This window comes from Vulpes vulpes, chromosome 16, assembly GCF_048418805.1.
Source record: "Vulpes vulpes isolate BD-2025 chromosome 16, VulVul3, whole genome shotgun sequence".
Lineage (NCBI taxonomy): Eukaryota > Metazoa > Chordata > Mammalia > Carnivora > Canidae > Vulpes > Vulpes vulpes.
In genome coordinates this window covers 16,328,019-16,353,897 of record NC_132795.1, presented here as the reverse complement: position 1 = coordinate 16,353,897, position 25,879 = coordinate 16,328,019, and the positions used below count along the sequence as shown (strand labels likewise).

At 41.6% G+C, this 25,879-nt stretch overlaps 1 protein-coding gene across 6 annotated transcripts in view; it reads right to left on the bottom strand.

Annotated features, from left to right (window-relative positions):
• Window positions 1–25,363, bottom strand: part of INO80D (INO80 complex subunit D) — a 68,387-nt gene extending 43,024 nt beyond the window's left edge. The window contains exons 1-4 of one of the 6 annotated variants that reach the window (XM_072742135.1): window positions 24,832–25,363; window positions 6,407–6,499; window positions 6,055–6,301; window positions 907–1,658 (exon numbers count right to left, since the gene is read on the bottom strand). In XM_072742135.1, the coding sequence (XP_072598236.1) occupies window positions 907–1,658; window positions 6,055–6,272 (970 nt within the window). In that variant the 5' untranslated portion in view covers window positions 6,273–6,301; window positions 6,407–6,499; window positions 24,832–25,363. Of the gene's footprint in view, window positions 1–906; window positions 1,659–6,054; window positions 6,302–6,406; window positions 6,500–23,962; window positions 24,441–24,681; window positions 24,805–24,831 lie in introns of those variants that run through there. The other 5 variants (XM_072742134.1, XM_072742137.1, XM_072742136.1 and 2 more) reach the window with 5 other exon arrangements.
• Window positions 25,364–25,879: the final 516 nt, after the last annotated feature.

The window sequence follows — 25,879 nt, the reverse complement described above, 5'->3', positions numbered from 1 at the left end:
TGTATACACACACACACACACACACACACACACATATTCTTAATTGGTAAATATTGTCACATTACTCACCAGCAATGTATAAGCCTCATTAACACTGGATATAATTTTTGCAAATCTGACAGTAATTCATTGTTATTTTAACTTGCATTTTCTCACCTGCTAAGGGGATTGAGGTTTTCATTGGTCTGCCGACCATTTATATTTCTTCTTCCTCTATTCCCATCCTTTTCCTATTTTTCTACTGCTATCATGTCATGCAAATGATTTTTTCTAAAATTAGAATCACAGCTCACGCCATATTCACGAATACATTCCAAATGAACTAAAGGTTTAAATAACACAAAATAAAACTATCAATAAGAAAGCAACATACCTATAAAAACTTGGGATCAGAAAGATTTTCTTGAGCAAAAAAATTCAGAAGCAATAAAGAAAAGACAGATATTTTACTACATTAAAGTTTTGCCTGTATTTTTTCACTTTTAAATCATGAACAGGTATTGCTTTGGGAACTTTTTTTTACAAGCTTTGTTTTTTTTTTTTAAACTGTCAGCTCGGTATCAACAATACTATCATTATTCCAAAGTCCTATGATAAGACGTGTTGAAAACTTCATAGACCCAGGTGCTGAGCTCAGGGGCTGCTGCTACCACCACTAACTAGAAGCTGAGACTGGGATCCCAAATTTCCCAACTCCAACTTCTGTATCCCATCCACCAAGGATGATCCTCTCCACTGGCATATCTCCTTCACGATGGCCTACCTAAATGCAGACTCCTTCGCTGGACCACTCGGTCCCAGTTTCTTCCACTGCTGTCACAGACACGGCAGCTCTGAACACAAAGCCTCCCGTGAGAGGGCACGTGTTGTTACGTGCATGTGACCTGGTTAAAGGAGGTAACTCACCTAAATGGGGAAAGAGATCAGTGTCCAACTGATGTTTCTGGGTGCACAGTTTCACCAGTCTCTGCAGGCGACTTATACAGGAGAAGTGTGGAGAGAAGGCTGTGGCTTTCATGAGGACCCGGTCAGTCCTGGGCGGGTCCGCGGCGGGAGCCCTACTGGATGGCAGGAGGGGCAGCGGCCTCTTGTGGGACAACTGCCTTGCTTGTGCTATAGTGTGTGTGGTGGGGGCCACTCCCTGCATTGGTAGGCTGGTGTTCGGAGGTGGAGGTGACTTGCAGACTAACCCCTGTGGTGGCGGTGGCGCTGGAGGTTTTAGAGAAGTGGATAACGGTGACAGGTGGGAGTGCTGCTGCGGGGGCTGCTGCTGTGAAGGCGCAGGAGGGGGACTAAAGTGCTCTTGTCGAACTTTTAAAATCTCGGTCTCTCTCTGGCGCTGCCGATTCTGGGCCAACTTGCTCTGCAACTTCTTTCTCACAGTTGCCCCTTTCTTTAGGTCATCATCTTCCTCGTTGAAAGCAAATGGGTCTTCCAACTCGGTTTCCAGGTAGTGGAGAGGGACCCTAGCCCCAGGTGGAGAGAGGGACATTCCATCCAGTCCATTGGGCATCTTCAAGGCCAGCGGGGGCACCGCAAGGCTAAAGGCCATGGTATCCATCTGGTGCCTGACCTTCACCTCATCTATAGGATCATTCTTTTTCTTCCTCTCTTTTTTCGGGATAAAGCCAAGTACCTGCAAGTGGCTGTTGCAGTACCTTTGAAAAACACACATACACAGGAAAATGTTTATGATGTATAGTAAGAAAAGCAGAATATAAAACTACATACCATAAAATGTGAATCCTACCAAGTATATAAAAATAGCATGACCACGGGAACTCATGGCATGCACAGATTTAATATAAACACTTCCACTACTCTCAAGCCATCTTCAAAGCCTGCAACTTTCCTGAGGCCAATATGTGAGTTGTGTCTGCGCAGAGGTTGCCAGATAGAAGCAAGTCACTCAAATACTGAGTGGCCCTAGATAACCATCAAGCTATTGCTTCTCATTGTGTTCTGCTCTGTCATTTTGTATTCAGAGCATACAAAGTAACTTCAGCAAGTCTAAAGGATCACTTAAAACTCTTATGAAGGGGATATATACATATATACATGTACATATATATATATACATATATGCATTCCAATGTCACTCAAGTATTTGTAGATTCACAAAGATCTTATGACATAATCCCTAAGAACGTCAAGTGTCTACAGTATATCTACACACACAGAGAGATTGAGAGAGATAAAGAGAACATGGAAGGAGAAGGTAAAATAATAAAACTAGTTAGTGGGATTATAGATGAAATGAGTTCCACAACTCCCTGGAGAAGTACATGTTTCTACCTGCAGTAGGTACTAAAATAATTCCCTTTATACAGATGAGGAAGCTGGAACTTGATAAAAATGTAACTTGCCCCAAATCCCCCATCTGGAAACTGACAGCTGAGACTCTAAGAAGAATCCTCATGCTGAAGTAGTCTTCAGCAGGCAGGTTACTTTTGTAATGTAAATGGTATTCTAAAAATACTAAAAAGGACAGACTCTACTACTTAATAAGAAAGTAGAATGCGTGTTGTTCCCATAAACCACACTGAAAACCTATGGAGGCTTTCAACCAGTAGAAAAGTTGTGTTTTCCAGACCGGTATTCCTCATGCAGTTCAGAAGATTAACAAGTGTGCCAATAAAGAGTATTCCATGCTTAAATAAATTTGGAAAATGCTGGCTTCAACAGAATTAGACAATGATTTTGTTGTTTGTTTCTGCTGAACAGCTTCTCAAAGCATTTTGTAAGATAATGTACATTATGCTTCAAGGTGGCAGTGTTTCCCAAACTTATTTGGAAATGGTATCTATTTTTATTGTAGTGCACCTGTGATATCTCCACAGTACAGTTTGGGGAAAAAGGCAATAAGGTAAATAATTAATGTCAATCCTCAAACTCATTGGACTGCATCAAACAAATTTTTAAATCACTGTGAATATGGACTCACAAAAATAAATAAATAAAAAATTAAAAAAAAAAAAGGAATATGGACTCACCAAACAATCAGGAGACATGGTTTTGTTGGTTTGTCTTAGAAATACATCTATCAGAGGCACGCCTCAATTTTAACAAGACTATTAAGGAAAAACTTTCTGGACTGTAAAGAGAATCTACACTGTGTGTGCGCGCATGGTTTGGGCTAGGTCACACATATACCTTAAACCGAATAGATTTATAAAGCTGTGGCCAAGAAGGAAAAAAAGTTTCAGGGATAACTGCGTGATTTTTGTTGTTTTTAAGTCATTTTTAAATTTATTTATTCATGAGAGACAGAGAGAGAGAGAGAGTCAGAGACACAGGCAGAGGGAGAAGCAGGCTCCATGCAGGGAGCCCGACATGGGACTTGATCTCGGGTCTCCAGGATCAGGCCCTGGGCTGAAGGCGGCGCTAAACCGCTGGGTCACCAGGGCTGCCCTGCCCAGTCATTTTTAAATTAACAAAAAGATTAGTGGAGAGAAATGAGGTGGGATAGTTTTTAAATTTAGGAATGCAATTCTTCTGCTCAGTACAAATGGGCAGCCTGAGCAGGTCACGAACTGAGCCCGCTTGGTGCCACCTCATGTAACAGGGCAGAGGCTGTGGGCATGACAGCCCTCCTTCAGCCTCACCACCAACTCCTGCTCCAGCCACCTGCCCTGCCAGCGCTACCACCACACAGAGTCTGAACTTGTAAAAACACTTCCCTCTTTTAAGAGGGAAAATTTTTTTCATAGCTAGAATTAACAATAGCTTACTCAGTTACGATCAGTGTTTAAAAGAAGTATGCAAATATGAACTGAATGAATGACAATTCAAGGGAGTGACTGCTCACAGGTTCTTTGGAGGGGATGAAAAATGTTGTAAATTAGACCGTAATGATTGTTGTGCAAGCCTGTGAATATACTAAAAAGTACTGAAGTGTACTTCAAATGAGCAGATTGTATCAGATGTGAATTATATCTTAAGCTGTTTCAGAAAAGCATAAAGCATACAGAAAACTTCCTGGCAAATAGGAAAACACTAAAAATATATAAAATATTATATAAAATAACCAACCTAATATACACTTATCTCTGAGAAACCAAAGCTACAGAATAAGCCATAGTTCCCACTGTACAAGTATATTAGAAAATGAAATTTACTTTTTATTTTCAAAAGAATATCAATCTTTTCGACATCATGTCATATAGTGTAGTTGTAACTATCAATACTTATTTACATGTTTAGGGCTTATATGAATTCAACCTGGATTTCTTGAGGTAACATCAGAATATTACCTCTTACTGAAGTCTACTTTAATCTATTTCCAAACAATCTTACAAATAATGAAAATAGTAATATCATTTGCATTGGGTTTGAACCAATTTTGAAAAAATATGCAACTTAGTACTTAAAGTATAGTTTCTCTTGACAAAGCCACACAAAAGTCCTTCCCCTTTTTATCTTGTTCTAAAAAGAGGAAATTACTTTGAATATCAAGGTGAAGACCTATGATTCAGAGAATTAATATTCTGGAGAAATTCAGAGCAACTCTGTTTTACTTCTTGCTCCAGCTATTAAGATAGAACTTGTTTCCGCTAAAATGAAAAAAAAAAAATCCAGGGTGCAATGTGGTAAACTGAATTTAATACATACTTATGGGTGTGCCTGGCTAGCACAGTTGGAGGAGCCTGTGACCACTGATCTTGGGGTCATGAGTTTGAGCCCTACAATGGGTGGAGATTACTTAAATAAATAAATAAACTTAAAAAGGGGGAGGGGCAAAATTATAGATGCATTTACAATGGACTTTGAAGTAAAAAAAAATGAATCCAAGTTCATGAATTCTTCAAATTAAAAAAGGCCAGGGGTAAGAAATGGTCATGTTAAGACAGCTAGAACCAGCTGGACAGATATGTTTAGTTTGTCAGGTCCAGTGGTCCCTTTCTCACCTCAGATTAAAATTTTATTCCTTACCTCACTGAACAGCTGCTTCTAACTTTCAGGTATTGTAATGTGAAACTTTAAGTGCTCATTAGAAATTCTAAGAGAGTATTCCCAAATCACCACATGATGCTACACTCATTTAGGTAGGAGCTCTATCAACACAAATTATTTATTTTACCCTAAAAGTGTAAAAGTTGCTCAAAACATGACTTCTTTTCAACCAATTTATGCAGGTGACATCTGCTTACACATAGGAACAAGGATGAAGGTTATGTGTATACATATTTTAAAGATAAAAGTAAAAAGTTCACATTTTCTACCTGAAGGTAACAAGTATTTAAGTTTTGGGAAAATAATTGTGCATCTCTCTCTAATACTCTACAATGATCCACATGGTTTCTGGAGAATTGAAAAAGAAATGAAAAAGAGATTATATATGAAATAGTGTGAATTTTTCTGAGAATATAAAAGATAAATATCATAACATTTTTCTCTAAAAACACCTCTATGTTTCTTAATTCAGCCAAGTAAAAATTCACTATCCTAGTGATAAAGGCTACTCTTACTATGCACGTCCCATTTCTTAATTATGGTAAACATACTCTACATGGAACTCTTTTAACCAAAAGAAGCAAGATTATAGAACAATGCCAAACACCGCTTAAGTCTGATAGAAAGTAAATCTTCTCAATAATTCAAGTAATCATTCTTATGAATAATTCTTTTTCAATAAGTACATACCCCTTGCTACCTTTCAAGCACAGATTAAAAAATTCCAAAATTATTACCATTAATTACAACACCTAAGTAATTCCTATAATACCTGTTGTTTAAGCAGATTTCTATCATAATCAGGAACTACTTTATAAGACTGCAAACCAAACACAAACAATGATTGATGAAAAAAAATCTCTTAAAGTCTATTAAATAAAATAAAATAAGTCAAACATACTTTTCAAATAATTCCAAGTTTACTATTCCATTTTTTTCAAACTGCCATCTATTGTCTTTAGAAACCTTTCAAGGTTTACTTAGATTACCCCAGAACTCAATGTTTAAATTCACATTAAAAAAAAAAAAAAAAAAAAAAGACAAGAAAACTTCCAAGCCTACAAATGAAATCAAAGATGGATTCCCATGATTAGCTCTTACCTACGATCCTCTGATTTGGGGATGGGGTTGGTGCAGCGTTGGCTGTTATACTTGGCCACATATTCACATTGCTTGAAGGGGGCAGTCTTGTCCTCCAGAACGTGTCTGATACAGAAAGCGTACCCGTTGAGTCGCCGCTGCTTGCACAGTTTGGGGCTATATGAGCACAAGGGCTTATTGTCAACCTCAGAGAAGTGTATATGTTTCCCTTCATACATCACGTGACTCTATTCCTTGTGAACATCAGCTAAAAGACCACCACAAAAAAAGAAACCCAAATGATAAATCAGAGAGTATAAGGCAGAGGTAAGTTGACAATTTCACTGAGGGACTTCTGGCCCCACAGCCATACCTGATTTTAAATCTTCTGCACCATAGCAATGTTAAGAGAACCCCAAGGATACCACAGTTTGGAATGCTGCAGAATCAAGATGAAGCAGATTGTCTACAAAAATATCAAAAGGCCTAGTTAACAAAAAGAAACAAGAAAGGCTTGCTCACCTGGGACATGAAATACTAGGGTATCACCCTTCCTAATGGGATGGATTCTTCCTTGTAATCCATCATCCCAACATTAAATTCAAATAACAAGAGACATTATGAAATACCACGTTAAATACCAGGTATCTTACCCCTCCAAATTGTACTAAGTAACTTTTATTCTGGTTAAGTCTTTTAAGTACCTCAAAGCAGCAGGGCTCTTCCACCAAACAAATGTCATAAGGTGGCAGGTCTTTTTATATCATTACTGGCGATCGAATGTTGTATCTATTTTCAGAACACAAATCTCTTCACAATACCATTGGAATGAACCTACAGACCTAAAATGTCCCTCAGAAGTTCCACATTTTTTTATGTATTGGCAAAATATTTGGCAATTTGCAACAAACGTTTCTATGAAATACCAAAAGGGAAGGGGCAAATTCCTCTTTTAAAAGACCTTTTTTCCCTGTAATATTTCCCCACATTTATTCCATCCAAACTATAAACTTCTTGAGCCTAAAGACTATACCGCCACCTTTTAGTGCACTGCTATCCACATGCTGCACCCAATTACACTAAACAGGATAACAATCATGACTTAGGGAATGTTTGGAGTTTTAGTAACAAAATGGAAGAAAGAAATCACGTAATACCCACTACTTCTCTGCACACACAATGTCCAGCAGAAACTTTTACATATTTTAACACCAGTCTACAATGAAACTGGACCAACTGCGGTATCAAGTCAGAACTGTAGTGGGCTGATGTGGTCTACCCACTTTCTCCAGAATCTACACATCACCCAGATGGCTTGGCAGAGTAGCCTGGATATCAGCCACAGAAAAACTCAATACTCTCTTCTTTACAAAACTATTAAATATGAAATTCCTCACACCCATGAATGTCAAGACACATATACACTTAAAGGTCAGAAGACATGTTTCCCAAAATCTGCTTCTTAGTGTTACCTTAAATAAATAATGCAACCTCAGTTTTCTTGTCTGTAAAATTGGGATAATAGCAGCTGTGTTATCATCAGGTTGCTCTAAGGATCAAGTGATACAAAGCATGCAACACCCCAACTACCTTGCCTAGTGCGCGTTCAGCACTGAACAAATGAAGTTATTAGAAAATGTCAAAAAATGCAAAAAAAAAAAAAAAAGTCAATGTTTATTATTTACATTCTACCTAATATAGGTAGAGAATCTGTATTGCCCCTGAGTATTTCACTTACTATAGCAGAAAGACACCTGAAATATTAAAATATTAGTTTAGTTAATAAGAATCACCTTCATTACCAAGTAAACCTAATGAGATATCAATGTAATTCAAAAGTAAGAGCTTTCCCTTTTTACTTTATTAGGATACAAGGGGAAAAAGTTGTATTAAAATTTTTAATTTAACTGCCCTAAAGGTCGAGTTGTTCAAGGACAGGAAATACTTTGAAGCAAACCCATGCTGTTTCTTTTGGATATTTCAGGGCGTGATCCCAGGGTCCTGGGATCGAGTCCCACATCAAGTTTCCCTCGGGGAACGTGCTTCTCTCTGCCTATATCTCTGCCTCTCTGTGTGTCTCTCACAGATAAATAAATGAAATCTTAAAAAAAATACACTGGATATAAATGAAAATATATCTATCTGTATGAGAATATTTTATAAGCCACAGAAAGAAGAATGGGGCAGGGTAGAGAGATAGAGAAGGACAACCTTCACTTTTAAGACATATTCTAGGTCTACAATCAGATGTGATATATCTAGACTGAGGATTTCCTCTTTCTTTCCAATTTTTATACATCTTTTATTTCCCCCTTTTGAATTTGCCAGAACTGCTGGAATAATGTTAGTAATAAGGCGACCACTGAGGGATCCCTGGGTGGCTCAGTGGTTTAGCGCCTGCCTTTGGCCCAAAGCATGATCCTGGAGTCCCAGGATCGAGTCAGTCCCAAGTCAGTCCCGCGTCGGGCTCCCGGCATGGAGCCTGCTTCTCCCTCTGCCTGTGTCTCTGCCTCTCTCTCCTTCTATGTCTATCATGAATAAATAAATAAAATCTTTAAAAAAAATTTAAAAAGGCACCCACTGTTATGCCTGTTAAATAAGAACTGCTTATTGTCAATGGGTGGAATAATGCAGACTTTCATCATAAGACATATTTCCTGTTATGTTAAGGAAATATCAAGTAATTCCTGTTTTACTAAGAGTTGTTGCTTTAAAAAAAAAAAAAACAACCCTCAGAATTGATGGTTAAATTTTACCAAATTCTTTTTCAGCTTCTTGAGAGAAAATCATTTTTTTCCTTTGTACTGTTAAAAATGTGGCTTTTAGTTTTTTCTAATACCGATGTATTTCGTATTTCCTGATCTCCTGATACTTTATCCTGAGAACTTGGTCACTGTGTATTTTTTTTTAATGTGTTGCTAAGTTATACTTGCTAATTTTTAGGATTTTTTAATTTGAGAATGGTCTAGAAGCTTAGTTTTTCTGTTTTTCAGAACTTGGTATCAAAATAGTATTTCAAAAAATTATTTGGAAATCTTTCCCGGGGTCACTTGGGTGGCTCAGTCAGTTAAGCATCTGCCTTTGGCTCAGGTCATGATCTCAGAGTGCTGGGATCACTGGCATGGGGCTCCGCGCTTAGCAGAACGCCTGCTTCTCTCTCTCCCTCTGTTGCTCCCCCTGCCTATGCTCTTTCACTCTCAAATAAAATCTTAAAAAACAAACAACAACAACAAACAACAACAACAACAAAACATTTCTGGAACAACTTAAATATCACTGCAGCTAATGTTCCTCAGAAGGTTGCCTGGGCCTCATACTGCCTTTCAACGCACATCAGGCCTTAAAATTTACCTGAACACAATTTAGCAACATGACCACTCACGCTCAATTTCCTAAATATCTGTGATTCACTCTTATATTCTGTGTATTCATACACAGGTGACATTTGTGCACTCTCCCTTTTGTTCATGATTAGCCTCAATAGTTTATCTGTTTAAAACTGTTACTAGCATTTTCAAATAAATAGGTAAGTCCAAATCTCTTGGCTTTATTAGTACCCCCGTGTTTGTTTGTTTTTTCTAAATTCATTAATTTCCGCTTTTATGTTTGCCAATATCTTCTTTCTGCTTCCTTTCCATTTATTTCTTTACTTATTTATTTTTTGGTAACTTCCTGAGCTGAATTATTTTACTATATCATGCTTTCTTGCTTAGTTATTTATATTTATTTTCCTGAGTACTGCTTTAGTCATATCCCATAGGCACTAACACAGAATTTTAATTATTAGTACTTTCTAGTTGATTTGGAGTCGATTTCTCAATTTTTCCTTTGGCCCAAGAGCTTTTTAATTTTCTCAGATGGCAAAGTTTTATAGTTTCTTTTGCTTTAGTTTTAGTTAAGAATAAAGAGCATAGGGACGCCTGGGTGGCTCAATGGTTGAGCGCCTGTCTTTGGCCCAGGGCATGATCCCGGAGACCTGGGATCAAGTCCCACATCAGGCTCCCTGCATGGAGCCTGCTTCTCTCTCTGCCTGTGTCTCTGCCTCTCTCTGTGTGTCTCTCATGAATAAATAAATAAAATCTTAGAAAAAAAAAAAAAGAATAAAGAGCATATTCTGCATTTATCTCTGCTTTTTGGATCTGACTGATATTTTCTTTGGGGTCTAATAAGTATGCTTGAAAAAGAGTATTCATTGTTTCCAGGGTATGTTGTTTGTTATTCTATGCATCATGTTATTAACCTTTTTATTTAAAGTCTTCTGAAGCACTGTTTTAGATCATGGGTCAGCAAACTGGTTTTAAAGGGCAAATTTGGCCCATTACCTGTTTTTGTAAATAGTTTTACTGGAACGCTGTCCTATTCATTGATTTACATGTTGTCTATGGCTGCTTTCACACTGTTAACAGTAGAGCTGAGTAGTTGCAAAAGAGATTGTATGGTCAGGATACATAAAAAATTTCACTAAAATAAATAAATAAATAATAAGTTCACTAAAATATTACTTGCTGATCCCTTTTCAGATGCAGCTCTTAGTAGATTTAACTTTTTTGCTCCAATCTATCCTTCTCTACTAATAAATGAGTATAGACAATTTACAATTTTCTATTTGTTTATGATAGTTTGTCATAATTTCATCTGATTTTTTTGGTAACCCTTTTAGCTTTTAATTTTTTATTACATATTTCACTATACAGTCTGTTTTCTTGGAAGATTTATAGTCTATGGGGCACCTGGGTGGCTCAGTGGTTGAGCGTCTGCCTTTGGCTCAGGTCATGATCCTAGGATCCTGGAATCAAGTCCCACATGAGGCTTCTCACAGGGAGCCTGCTTCTCCCTCTGCCTGTGTCTCAGCCTCTAGGCTCTCATGAATAAATAAATGAAATCTTAAAAAAAAAAAAAAGATTTACAGTCTATATCCTTGAGATAACATCTCTTTACTCCACACTAAGAAAATTAGTATACAGTTGACCCCTGAACAATGCAGGAATTAGGTGCAGCAATATCCTACATAGTCAAAAATCCAAATACAACTTTTGCCTACTGCTGACCAGAAGCCTGACTGATAATGTAAACAGTTAACACATATTTCGCATGTTATACATATTATATACTATATTTTTACAATAAAGCCAAAGAAAATATTAATGAAGTCATAAAGAAAATACATTTACAATACTGTATTTATACAAAAAAAAAATCCCAGTTTGGACCTGCACAGTTCAAACCATGTTGTTCAAGGGTCAGCTGGACTTAGTATTATTGTGATTGATCTCATGCTATGAACGAGAAAAATTTTCATTTTTGTAACCATCTACCCAATCCCCAACTCTGAATTTTTCCCTTATATTTCTACATTGCCACAGTATTAATATTAGTTCTACACTTAAATTCATTTAATATTAATCACTAATCCTTTTAACGTAGTTTTCAATTCATGTCTTGATTCAAGAGTCGCCTCCCTTCACCAGTCCTGCCCCCTCAACCCCCACATCCCACCTGCCTGACTGACTTATAAGAACTAAGCCGTGGTTTTTCTTTTTGGAAATATATGTCAACTGATATTAAACTATAGCTTGCCTGGACATAAAATTCTTGGGTCATATTTTTCTTGACTAGTGACTTTGCATCTTTTTTCCCACATCTTACAGAATGGAAAAGCCTGTAAGGCCGGCCTCTTTATTTCATATGAGACTTGATTTTTTTTTTCCCCCATTTTGACCTAACAATATTCTTTACATTTAAAGACTAGAAACCATCCTAATTTCAAGTCTTTAATTGTGGGGAACTCTTATTAATGACTTGACAAATTCTTTCTACTTCAATGATTCTGTATGTCAGGGGTGTCAATTATTGGTATGCTAAATTCACTGTGTTTCAGGGGTACCTCAGTGGCCCAGTCGGTCAAGCATCTGCCTTCAGCTCAAGTCATGGTCTTGGGGTCCTGGGATCTAGCCCCATATGGGGCTCCCTGCTAAGTGGAGAGTCTGCTTCTCCCTCTCCCTCTGTTCTCTCCCACTGTCTCTCTCAAAAAAAGAAAAAAAGAATTCACTGTGTTTCAAATCTATTACCCTCTAGTCTTTCCAATTTTTTTTTTTTTTTTTTTTTAAGATTTTACTTATTTATTCGTGAGAGACACAGGCAGAGAGAGAAGCAGGCTCCATGCAGGGAGCCTGACGTGGGACTTGATCCCGGGTTTCTAGGATCACACCCTGGGCTGAAGGCGGCACTAAACCGCTGAGCCACGTAGGCTGCCCTCTTTCTTAATTTTTACCGGTTTCCATTTTGGATTGCTCAGATCTCTCAAGCTTACTTCCATTATTCCCAGCTAGAGTGTATATCTGCTGCTTTGAAAGTGACCTTCATTTCTATAATGACTACATTCTTTTCTTTTGTAACCTGGTTCCATCAGTTCACTCTTATCTCTTCCTGTTGTCTTATCATTGATTTCTTGAGCTTTTGTGTCTCATCTTTAGACTCCTGCCTCAGAGGACCCATATCTCACCCCCAACTCCACATGCCACCTCCCACTATAGGGAACTGTTCATAATTTTCACTTGCTGTGCTGTTTCTGAAAAGGATTACCACCAACACTCTTCCCTTGAATGCTGCCCTCGTCTCCCCAACTCACAGAGGCCCACACGCCATAGATTTTCAGGGGATGATAATGGAGGCTTTATTTCTCTTCAGTTGACCAAGATCAGCAGCTGTAAGGCTACCTGTTGCCAGTTTCTCCTTCATTCTAAACTTCTTGGTGAAACAGTATGACGGCACAGCCTGTAATTCAGCCCCACCTCTTGCCACTCAGGGAGCCCAATGTACATCCCAACTTTGCCATTGCACATAGGCACCTTATGGGTTTGGTTCCCATGGTGTGTCAGCCACTTGGGAGAAAGCTGCACCCTCACTCTGCCCGAGTTCATGCTCCCCTGCCATCCTTCTTCCTGCCTCAGTTCAATTTCCACTGCAAATACCAGCATTAATTCACATACTCTGGTATATAAGGTTTCGTTAGTTATCAAAGGAAAGAGCTGCTTTTCTGTTTCTTGCACTCCTTATTTATTTCTAGTTGGTTTAGAGAGAACAAATATGTCAGTACTTCACCATCATTAACCAGAAATACATTTTAAAATTCTGTATAGTAAAATACATCAAAATTAAAACTAAAATCACAAAACAAATGTCTTATCTAATTTTTTACAACAAACATATTACTTCTGTAATCTAGTTTTTTAAAGAATCAATACGCTATTAAAAAGTTAATAAGCTTAAAAAAGTTAATAAGTTTGACTCAATTAATTTCACTATTTATTAAACATTTCTGAAAAGCCCATCATTTTCTCAGAAACTGTGGGAAATATATTATTAGTAAAAGACAAGTTTTAACTAATATAACTAATATAACACTGTGTGTTAACTGGAATTAAAATAAAGACAAACTGAAAAAAAGACAGAATTTTCTCCTTTAGAAGATATAGTCTATAAGATGAGATGCATTCAAAAAGAAGCACATAGCTGGAGGACCTCACCCACAGCTCTGAGCACCCAGACTTCTGGTCTCATTGAATCTTTTTTTTTGAGATTTTATTTATTTATTCATGAGAGACAGAGAGAGAGAGAGAGAGGAAGAAGAGCAGAGACACAGGCAGAGGGAGAAGCAGGCTCCATGCAGGGAGCCCAATGTGGAACTCAATCCAGGATCCAGGTTTCCAGGATCACACGCTGGGCCCAAGGCAGGCACTAAACCGCTGAGCCACCCAGGGATCCCCTAGTCTCACTGAATCTAAGAGGCTGCTCCTTCTGTCCAGAGCAGTGGTCATCTTCCCTCTTTGTGAGCCCCTTCCCCACCTCTGGTCAGCCCTAGGCCAAGGCTTCAGAACCTACTGCAGATTCCCAAAGGCTGAGTTATTCTGTGCAATCATCACATTCTACTGTAATTGCCCGTTCTTCTGTTGTCTTCCCTCCTAAAAAAGAAGTTCCCAGAGGGTAAACCACTTTCCGTTCATCACCATATCCCAAGGCCTAACACAGTCCCCAGAAGTTAACAGGTGCTCATCAATACTTGCTACTTACATAAATAGCTTCTGTGACAGTAACTTTTTTTTTTTAAGATTTTATTTATTCATGAGAGACAGAGAGAGAAGCAAAGACACAGGCAGAAGGAGAAGCAGGCTCCCTGCAGGGAGACCAATGCGGGACTTGATCCCAGGATCCCTGAGCCAAAGGCAACCCAACCTCTGAGCCACCCAGGCATCCCTGTGATGGTTAACTCTTAATTCCTGGTGGTCTACCTGAAACAACAGTTACTAGATTCACTCAGGGACCATTAAATAACTTTTTAAAAAATCACCAAATTAGGACTTCAGATAGTCTACACAATGATTTCTAATAGCCACAGTCATACAGCAAGACAAAGTATAATTTAAAACTTGAAAATTTTTAAATATTCCAGTACATCTCATGAACATCAAATAGATGTCACATAATTGCTATTCAGCAAGTAATGTTTGAAAAATATATAAGAATGCATTAAATCTGCCTATTCAACATCTTTCTAACTCGAAGAATTCACTAATCTACCCAACCGCACTCTTTCAGTATTTGTGACAAGTTGCCAAAACTCTCACTAATCACCTCTATGACATTATAAAGAGGTGTTTAATTTCAACATCTTATAAACAACTTCTCTTCGATCTTAATTTTTTTTCTGTGATTAATTTTCTTCCCATTTCTTTGATTTTTAATATTTTAAAATCCTACTAAAAGCCAACTCTGTATAATTCTTTCCATCTTCCTTTTTTTTTTTTTAAATCAACCAACACTTGATTTTCAAATCCCTCTATTAAATGTTCAATTTAGGGGTGCCTAGGTGGTTCTGAGAGTTAAGCGACCGACTCTTGATTTCCACTCAGGTCATGCTCTCAGGGTTGTGAGATACAGCCCTGCATTGGGCTTGAGGCCGGATGTGGAAGCTCCTTAAGATTCTCTCTCCCAGGAAGCCTGGGTGGCTCAGCGGTTGGGTGTCTGTCTTTGGCTCATAGTGTGATCCCAGGATCTGGGATCGAGTCCCACATCAGGCTCCCTGCATAGAGCCTGCTTCTCCCTCTGCCTGTGTCTCTGCCTATCTCTCTCTGTCTCTCTGTGCCTCTCATGAATAAATAAACAAATCTAAAAAAAAAAAAAAAAAAAAAAAGATTCTCCCTCTCTGTCCCTCCCCCACAGCTCATGTTCTCGCTCTCTAAAAAAAAAAAAAAAAGCTCAATTTAATCTTCATACTTAATATTTCCAATTCCCTAAAGTATTAAGACTCACTTTACGTAACGAATCTTGGAGGAAAATGGCTCCCTGCTTCAAAATCGAACTTCCTACTAAATGAGTGTTATTTAATATCAAAATCACTTTGTCTATAAACTGGAAACAATCATTCATCTGGTCTTCTCTACATCAATGAGTTTTTCTTTTTAATTAAAAAAGAAATCATAACGAGCACTAAGGCAGATCTCAGAAAAAATACTACTTTTTTCTTCATTTTTACATGTAGCCTCGTACAATTGAAGTTCTTTACCCCAACTCCAAAGGTGAAATTCAGGGAGCCTTCATGTAACATTTGTAGTAAGATACAAAGAGAGGAGGGGTACCTAGGTGGTTCAGCTGGTTAAGTGTCTGCCTCCAGCTCAGGTCAGGGTCTCAAGGTCCAGAGATGGAACCCCACCTCCAGTGGGGTTCCCTGCTTGTGGGGAGTCTGCTTCTCCCTCCACCCCTCCCCCCGCTCATGCTTTCTAATAAAAAATCTTAAAAAGATATAAAGAGAAGAAACATATAAAGTCCACATGATCTTAATCAAATTCTTACAGACCCTAATATTTAAAACCCTATCGCAGGGCCTAATCCATGAAGAAGAAAAGCTGTGCCCTAAGCTCTACTTTTTTACGCATGATCAGTATCACTTCAAAATAGAAGAAAAAAATCCTAACCAGCAACTGTAGATGTTATCTTCAGCTGCGGAAATAACTTGTTTGGAATATAAGTGGATCTATGCTCCCTTAAAGAAGAGAATGCAAGTAATTAAGCACTTTAGAGCAGCAGCAGAATATACACCCTTATTCATTACCAAAAGCCAAGAGTAATGATTACTGAGAATAGTCTCACAGAATGAATATTTCCACAGCAAACACATCCATATACTGGAATTCAAAAGCAGGGAATAATGGTTAGGTGTAAAAATCTTAAAAACACCTTCCTTGATAATATATGCTGAGTTTAACTGGAAAATAAAAAAGCAAGTCCTTTCCATAGTTTCTTCTTTGCAATTACAGAGGAATAAGACATTAGCAGGGAGAAAAGGAAGACAAGCTTTTCACAAAAGCAACCTATGGCCCTTTCAGTCTCCCCAAAGCAACACACAAAGCAATCTGACCAAGATATGAACATTAGTCTCTTTGGGACTACCACTACCACATCCATGTGGAAACTCTGCATGTCATTACTGTTCTTTTGAGTCTCGTGTTTCAGAAGCATGTTCATTTCACTGCCACAGCATTTTCCCCTAATTGCTATCTGTAATTTTATATTCTATCCCTGTTTCAGATCTAGATCAACAACATACCTTACAATTTTTGTAAATCCGGCACCTAAATTTCCCGAATGCTAGCTTTCTAATATATTCATTAACACAATGAAAAACACATTTGCTTATCCCAGAGTCCTATACTTTTAGGTCTTAAAAAACTTTTCTCCCCATTTTAAGCTTTTTTTGAAATAAGTTTTAGCTCAACTTCACGGAGCTCAAAAAGGTAATGAGATTCGAAACAGTTGAGCATGCTCATTAAAAAAACAAAAACAAAAACCTAACATCCCACATATCAACATGGAAAGTGGTAAAATTAGATGCGGAAGTGATGAAAATCTGCCCACTGATGTGATCTGAAGAGAAAGATCAGAGAGAAAAATTGTCTATCACCTCCAAATATAAATAATACTCAGAACAACTAAAGTTCAAAATAAAATAAAGTAAATAAGTGCTCACTGAACATCGATTATGTGCCTAACACCGTGCTCAAACAGCACTGTACAAATCAGTCTGCATAATGAATTTAAATTAAAATGGCCTTTACGCTGGTTGAGTTCCTCAGCTGATTCATGAGAAAGGTAAGGCTGGTTTACCAAGCAGGTGAAAGCACCCTTCGGCTCTGGTGCGTATCAAAGGTGATGGTCCAACCTGGTTCTGCCAATTACTAGGTGTGTGACCTTGGGCAAACTATTTAGGTTTGAGTTTTCTCATATGTAAAGAGAGGACTATAATGGCATGTACCTCATTGAGTCGTTTAGGAGAATTAAATTAGGTATTTCATGAACCGTACTTAGCATGGTACCCAGCACATAGTAATCACTTAATCTTAACTACTATTAGAAGCAGTAAGTAGTAGTTTATTGGTATTATCATTTTAATCTAGAATCTGCAGGGCTAAAATGCACTCTCCAGCTGCTAGTGCTTTTCTGAATGGTACTGGGTAATTCTCCATTAAGTCAGACCCTCCCAAACTTCTTAGGGCTAGAGTTAACAGAATCCACTAAGAATTGTTTCCTATAATCCATATTAAGAATCCAACGTTAAAAAACATCTTTTTGGGCAGCCCCTGTGGCTCAGCGGTTTAGTGCCGCCTTCAGTCCAGAGCGCCAGAGCGTGATCCTGGAGACCAGGGATCAAGTCCCACGTCAGGCTCCCTGCATGGAGCCTGCTTCTCCCTCTGCCTGTGTCTCTGCCTCATGAATAAATAAAATCTTAAAAAAAAAAAACAAACACCAATGAGCAGCGCTCATTTGGTCACAGCATTTATGAGCTCCACTTAATAGTCCTTTACAACAAATGCTTTCTGTGTCCCTATCCATGCCACAGTCACTCTCAATTGTTGCAGAAACCCTATATTGTAGGACCAGAAGAAAAACTAAGTTATAGCTATAGTCCTCAAAGTTCTTTTGTTCTAAGAATCTGAAACTAATGGTCTCTGTTGCTAAATTCCATATACACTTTTCCATCTTTATCTTACTTAACCTCTGCAGCATTTGACACTGTTGACCACTTTCTCTTTCTTGAAAATCTCTTTCTGGCAGCTCAGTGGCTTCCTTTCTCTTGCTCCCACACGTAAAATATTGATGTTTCCCAAGATTTTCTTATTCTTGTTTTGGAGGGATGCAAGATGAAATGCCTATATGTGCCGTGCCACAGGGGTGGGCCAGGGGCAGGCTGGCCAACTTTACTCATCTAAAGGTGGCTCACTCAAACCACTTCCAGCAAGTTGTCCTGATTTTTCTTTTTTAAAGATTTTGTTTATTCATGAGAGATAAAGAGAGAGGCAGAGACATTGAGGGAGAAGTGGGCTTCTCAAAGGGAGCCCAATGTGGGGCTCGATTCCTGGATCTGGGATCATGCCTTGAGCCAAAGGCAGATGCTCAACCACTGAGCCACCCAGGTGTCCCAGTTGTCCTGATGAAAGAAAGGAAAGAAAAGGAAAGAAAGGAAGAAAGAAAGAAAGAAAGAAAGAAAGAAAGAAAGAAAGAAAGGAAGGAAGGAAGAAAGAAAGAAAGAAAGAAAGAAAGAAAGAAGGAAAGAAAAACGCAGATCTACGGTTTTAATCTTAGCAAATTTTCAAAAGGTAGAATCCAGATTTCCCCACAAAATCTCCTTCCCATAAAGTATCAGCAGCCCATTGTTAAAATAAAGATGCCGGACCTTGAGCAAGTTACTTCATAAATCTGTTTCCTCATCTATGAAATGGCAGTGATAAAGCCACACACATATAAAAAGTGTATCAAACAAAACATTTCTGCAGCCTTTCATTTTATCTTCCACTCTACATCTACCCCAAGACTACGGGTTATGATTCCAGTGTTTTAAACCACATGCACGAATTGTAAACACACATAAATGCATTCTTCTGGAGAAGAATCCAGAGTTCATCAGATTCCCCCAAAAGATTAAGAACCAGACTAAGCCAAATGTTTCTGCTTCTACAGCTTCAGCTGTCATGTCTGAAAGGATGATCCCCCAATTTACGTCTGGCCAGCCTATGCAGACCACTTTACCTCTGTGAGCAGCCTCTCCACTGACTTCTCTCCATCTCCACTGTCAATGCCATGGCCTCAGTTCAAACCTTCCATCTTTGCAGCTGCCTCACTGGCCTGTTCCAGTCTTGCTTTCCTTCACTCTACTCTGTACAACCCGGATCCTCTAAAACGCAAATAATTTACTTGGCCAAAGGCCTTAAGGGTCTGGTAGGAAGATAAAAGGAACGAAACTCCCGAGCCCACCACATAAACTCCTCAGGACCCAGCCTTGGAGACCTCCCACTATTTATTCCTATTCCTACACTCCTACAATTTGCAACACAGAATACTCTTTTGTCCTCAGGCATTTATTCATACTAGCAGGTCCCACCTCTTGGAATGCCTTTCTAACTCCTCCCAATCGCTTAGGGCAGAAACTCTAAAAGTCTAGAAATCCTGGAAAGTCCTACTTCTCTTTAAGATTTACCCCTAGGCCAGAATAAATAGGTTTTCTTCCTCCAGGCTAATCTATCCCTTATCATTCAATGTGGTAAATGGCATCCTTTTTTTTTTTTTTCCCCCTCACTAGACTAAAAACTCCTCAAGGGCAGAGAATATGTCTCCGTATAAGGAGGCCACTGTGACCAATAGGAAGCCAATCCAGTAAATGAATGAAACTACACCGGTCCTGGCAACTCCCATCATGCCTCAGGTAAACACCCCACCCTCCCAGGATAAACCCACCTAAGTCCCGGACTAGGGCTTCCTCAAAGCTATGCGGCACACTTGCCAGCAGGCCAAGAACTACCAAGTGTGTCAAAGAAGCAACCAGAAGTAACCCCACTTTCTTTGCCTGCTGGTGCACTTACCAGTCCTTTACATCCGCCAACTCCCAGAATTCAACAGCTAGACCACCATCAAGCTGCTGAGGCTTCTATGAATATACTGCCAACTTTTTATTGGCACAAAAACATTTATTTGCCCCATGAAGATAATTATAATATTCTATCTGTACTTAAATACTTACTGGTATTAGTAATACCTATGGAGCCAAGAACTTATTCACACTGAAAAATCTCACATCTAGAATAGCAAAAACCTTCAGAGGAAAAAAATATTATATAAAAGTCACGCATCAGCCACCATTCTAAAAACTATGTGCGATTCCTCATTTAATAGCCACGGCAACCCTATAAAAAAGTGTTATTATCACCCCTTTTCACAGATGAAGAGACCGAGACTTCATGAAATTAAGCAATTTGTCCCAGTCACATGAGATTTGAGGCCTGTTTGACTTCAGAGCCCAAGCGCTTAACCAACACAAAACTACACAATACTGTTAAATGCAAGATCCTAAGAGTGTGTTGCAAGTATACACACACACACAAAATCACACAAGGAGAGAGAACACAACAAAAAATGTTAACAGTGGTTGTCTCCTGAGTGTGAAAAATAAGGTCTGGGCGGGATGAACATGAGCATGACTTTTAGTCAGAAAAAAACAAACAAGCAAATAAGAGAGACAGTATTTAAATGTTTTAATAAAAAAAAGGTTAAGGTGGGTTAGCGGACTAGTTAATGAGCACCTACTAAGAGCCACACACATGGGCTATCTCGTCTAATACTTCTATAAAAAAATGTTACATTTCATTTTACAGATAACGAAACCAAAGATTACGTGACCCACCCAGTGGAAGAGCTAGGATTAGAACCCAAAGCCCAGGGACGCCTGGGTGGTTCAGTGGTTGAGGGTCTGGTCTGCCTTCAGGTCAGGTGGTGATCCTGGGGTCCAGGGATAGAGTCCCACACTGAGCTCCCCACAGGGAGCCTGCTTCCCCCTCTGCCAGTGTCTCTGCCTCTCTGCGTCTCTCATGAATAAATCAATAAAATCTTAAAAAAAAAAAAAAAAAAAAAAAGAACCCAAAGCCCAGTCCAAATGTGTCTGATTGCAGGATACCACACTACAAATAAAAGTTAACTGAGAAGCTGTTTAAAAACAAACTACAATCTGGGAAAGAATCAGAAGGACGTAGCCTGACATATTAAGTGAAGGTGGGAAAAGATAGAGGCTTAAGGTTTTAACTTTAGCCAAGAGTTATCTCTGCAAGTATCTCAAAAGAGCCAGAAGCATGATCTCTAAAATCAGCCATGACTGTGAGGACTCTGGGACAGACGGGTACCTGATGGGAGTGGGAAGGAGATTCCATTGCTGTTTGTTTTGCAAAGCAGAATGGCATTAGCATGAGTTACAAGGACTTAAATGTGACTCCATTGTATATGCAGCAGAGTATCTGCTTTGGGGACAATTGGCTGCCTCCGACCCAGTCTCACCTATTCATCTATTGTTTACAAGTTACCAGGTGTATGTGGGGAGAAACGGGGTGTTACATGTCTGAGAATATTGCCAACTGCATTCAGAGATAAATGACCTCTCATTATTTAGAACTACTGTTCCAAACCTGGATAGTGAGAGCCTCGAACCCTTGGGAAACATCTCAGGTAAGAATGAATGGATCAGCACTTTTTTTTGAAATGACAGGTTTAATTTTCTGTGCTCTGACTTCAAAATTTTAAAATCCGTATAAACTAAAATTCATGTCTCTAAAATAGTAGTATTTGGTCTCTTTAAAATCACTTGCTGAGGAAAATAGCTGGGGTGGGAGTATACAAATTTCCTTATACCATCTTTCAGAGGAAATAGAACATGCTCATTTCAGACTTACAAATTAAACATCTACTTTTGATTTCGAAACTAAATATTTAATGGTGAAAAATATATTACCTTGGCAATTTAGAATTCAATATTTGCCCTGAAAGTCTCAGTAGTTTCAAATAAAATGTAACTTTTTAAAAAAAAATCAAATCCTCCCATTCCCTCAAGAATAAAGTAGCCCATGAGGCGATCAGATTAGGAAATTTATGTAGGTTTGGGACAGGACGGGGAAAAGTAGAAAACTTTTGGGATTTGTACACACGTAAGGCTTTTGAAAGCTCAGAAGTCCACAATATCCCTTAAAGATATCGAATTATGGGGCAAAGAGATCTTTTTAAATCCTCACATGTTCTAGGAAAAGAGACTCCCTGAACGATTTTCTCCCATCCAACATGCTCTAAAAATAAGGGCGAGCTATAACAGAAGTAGCAATTCTGGGTGCGCAAGTATATGAAAATGCCCAAGTCAATAAGCAATTTCAGTTAATCAATAAAGTTAAACAACCATTAAATGTAATTTGCATTTTTTTGTATGAGATCCATACAACCTCAAATACCAAGCTTTTCTTAAGCAAAATGCTAAATGGCTGGATATCTGTCATGGTGGAGAGACAGAAGGAGTTTTATTTTAGGCAGACAAAAGGAAAAGAAAGCCACACTTAGTAAGAATCACAGAAGGAGTCTCACTTCCACGCCTGACAGAAGTCAGACCAAGTCATGGGTTATCTATTGCCCTGCAAGTGCCAGCTTTTCACTAGGTAACAGTGCTCTGGGGGCTGTGCGGCCAGAACGGGGAACACCTCCGCCGGGGAACTACAGCCTGCTATAGGAGGCAGGACACGCTCACAACCACAGAGCATAATGCCCTAGGTCCCCTCAAAAAGGGGGGGAGGGGGGCAGTAAAAAAGGAACAAATGAAAAGAGGAAAAATAACCTCCAAAGTTGCCCACACCGGGAGCTGGTGGTGGGGGCAGGGCCCATTAACATTTCCACTTCCATACTAAAGAACAACCAGAAGGAGGTTAAGTGTAGCCACAGGAAACATCCCATCCCTGAAAACCAGGAAATCTAGATTTGGAAATTTTAAGTTTTTTGACTTTTTTTTTTTTTTTTTTTTTGCAACTTTCAAAGCTCATGGCACCAGAAATCAAGCTAAAATTAAATCCGTTTAAACATAGAAAAAAAAAAAAAAAGAATTTCTACCCAAACCACACTTGTGTCAGCTATGTTCAGTTCCCTGGGGGGGGGGGGGGGGGGGGGGGGGCTCTTCCACCGACCCTTCTGAGTTGGGGGCAATAACAAATTCTCCTTAAAACCCCCGTTTTTCTAGCTCTAGCCATCGAACGCCAAGGCTGTCCCACAAATCCGAAGAGTTATTATTGTCAGGATAAATCAACCACTCATCCTTAAACTGTTAGACCTTGTGTCAGGAGCTGCCCTGCCCACCTCCTCTCCCTCCTCCCGATCTTTTTTAAGGCTTCCTGAGGGTTCTGACAACCAGGGTCCCCCCACACACACCTCACCGCACCCCACCCCACCCTTGGGCTCCACTCCTGGGGCGGATTTATTACCAGCCCCTGACCACAGAGGGCAGGAAACTCCTAGGCCTGGGGAGGGGTGGGAGGGGGAGGGGAGGGGGAGGGCAGGGGAGGGGAGGGGGAGGGCAGGGGAGGGGGTGGGGGCCGCCGCAGCAGCGCAGCCCCCTCTCCTGTCAGTCTCCCCGCCGCTCCCTACGTCGTTCCCTCCGCGGGGACCGCCCAGGGCGGGGGCTCGAGACCCACGCGAGTCCGGGAGGGACGCGGGGCGGCGGGTGCTTCCTCGGAAACCAACACCCCCGCTTTCGGGGACTAAGAGCTTTTTAAAAGAAAAAAAAGAGAGAGAGAGAGAGAGAGGCGATGAGGAGAGCCGGCCCTGTAGAGATACCACCTGAATTTACCTCCTCCTCTCCCACAGCAAAAGCCCAGTCACTAACTAATAAGCAAAAAAAAAAAAAAAAAAAAAAAAATTCCCTGGAAAACTTTTTCCGAAGGGGCAGGGCGGGCCCCCTCCCCAGCCGGGGCGCGGGGGCGCGGGGCCGCGGGGCGCGGGGCGCGGGGGCGCGGGCCGCAGGGGCCGCCCGGGCAGGGCCGGCCGGGGAGCGGGTGGGGCGCGGGCGAGGGGTGCCGGGGCGGAGTACCTTGGACGGACGGGAACTGGCAAAGAGTTGCCCACTAGCCGAGTCTGCCCCCCGCGCCCTCGGGGGTCGCGGGCGCTAGGACCGGGGCTCCCCGCCAGGAGGGCAGCCCCCAATTCGGGCCTGAGAGGAAACTTTCCGGGCCGCGGCTGCACCTGACTCCTCACCGCCCCTCCACCCCACCCCACGCCCGCCAGGCCGCCCGCCCCGCCCCGGCCCGGCCGCCCGGAGCGCCGAGGGGGGATAAATAAATTCAACTATTACCGGAATCCCGGGGGGGGGGGGGGGGAGAGGAGGAAGAGGAGGAAGAGGAGGACGGGGAGGACGGGGAGGAAGAGGAGGAGGGGGTGCGGGAGACCGGGGGGAAGGGGCGGGCGGGCGCCCATTGCCCACTGCGAGGCCTGCCGCCCCGCGGGGAGCCTCCCGGCCGGGCGCCCCGAGCCCCGCAGCGCCGCCGTCCCGCCCGGAGGCCCCGGGGGAGCCGGGGGGCCGCGCGGAGGCCCGGGGCGCGGGGCAGGGCGCGGCCGCTGAGGGGCCCGGCCGCCCGAGGCCTAGCCGGCCGCCGCCACCCCCCGCCCCGGCGCCCCCCCCCCACCCCGGCCCGCGCAGGCCGCGCCGCCCGCCCGGGCCCCGGCCGCCCCCCAGCCCCGCGGGGCCGCCCCCCGCGCCCCCGCGCCCCCGCCGCCCCGCCGCCCCGCCGCCCCGGCGCCGGCCCCTCTCACCCTTTCATCCTCTGCCCGGGGCCTGACGCGGGCCGGCGGATCCCCGGCCTCACGTAAGCGCGCTCGCCGCCCGCCCTGCCCGCGCGGCCCTGCCCGCCGCCCTACGGGAGCCCGGGGATGTGGGCCGGGCCTCGGGCCGCCTCTGCTTACCTTTCAGCTGCTTTTTTTTTTTTTTTTTTTTTTTTTTTTTCTCTCTTCTCCTCCTTCCCCCCTTTTTCCCTCGGCCGGGCTGACAGATCGGAGTGAGAGGCGCTGGCGATGGACCGGGAGGCTCGGCTGCCGCTGCTGCTGCTCCCCCTGGGCTCCGGCGGGAGCCTTTCCCGGTCAGGCAAGAGGGGTGAGGATCATATTTTTATTTTGGAAACTCAAAAGTGCTCCCGGGGTCGGTGATTATTAAGGGGAAATCCCTGAATATACTCTGCAGCCAAGAAGGCAGGGCTGCCGGGGCCGCACTAGAAGAGGCGGCAGCCTCCTACAGCACCACTACAGGCACTGCGAGGACATAACACCAGAGAGCCGCTCCTCGGCCTCCGAAACGACAACTTTCCTACCATCTTGGAGGCCGAGCAAAGGGGGGCCGGGGGGAAAAGTGCACCCGCTCCCGATAAAGTACACATCCCGACTTCTCATCTCCGGAAAACCGTCCACACCGGCCGTCTACACCGGCGCCTGGGGCGGGGGGAGCGGGGAAGACCCCGGGGGTGCTTGAGGAAAACCCTTTCCTTGGCACCACCGGGGGGAGAGGGGGGGATGTTTCTGCATCTTCTGCTGGAAAGAAACCTTTACAAGACACAGGTTTTCCGGTGATTATTGTTTTTCTATTTTCTATTTAAAAAAAATTTTTTTTTGGGGGGGGGTCCATGTCGTTGGCAGTGGTGTTTTAATTTTGATTTTATTTTTCCAGGCTAACTAACCATGGTTTTTTTTCTCCATTGCAGAGCCAAGTTCTGTGTCTGTGTGGGGGGAGGTAGGGGTCAGTTTATACATTTGCACTGGCCACTTCGTCTGTCTGTGTGTTTTTACCTCTTTACAGGTTGCCTTGTGTAGGAAAATGGGCATTAGGTGTTGGCCTCAACACTGAGATGGCATAAAAGACCATGGTTAAGGGGTGCCTTCTTTTGTCTCCCTTTTCTCAAAGCAATGGGAATCAAGCCTATTAAGTGTTCCAGGAAGGCATGATACAGCTGTTGGTCTTGCA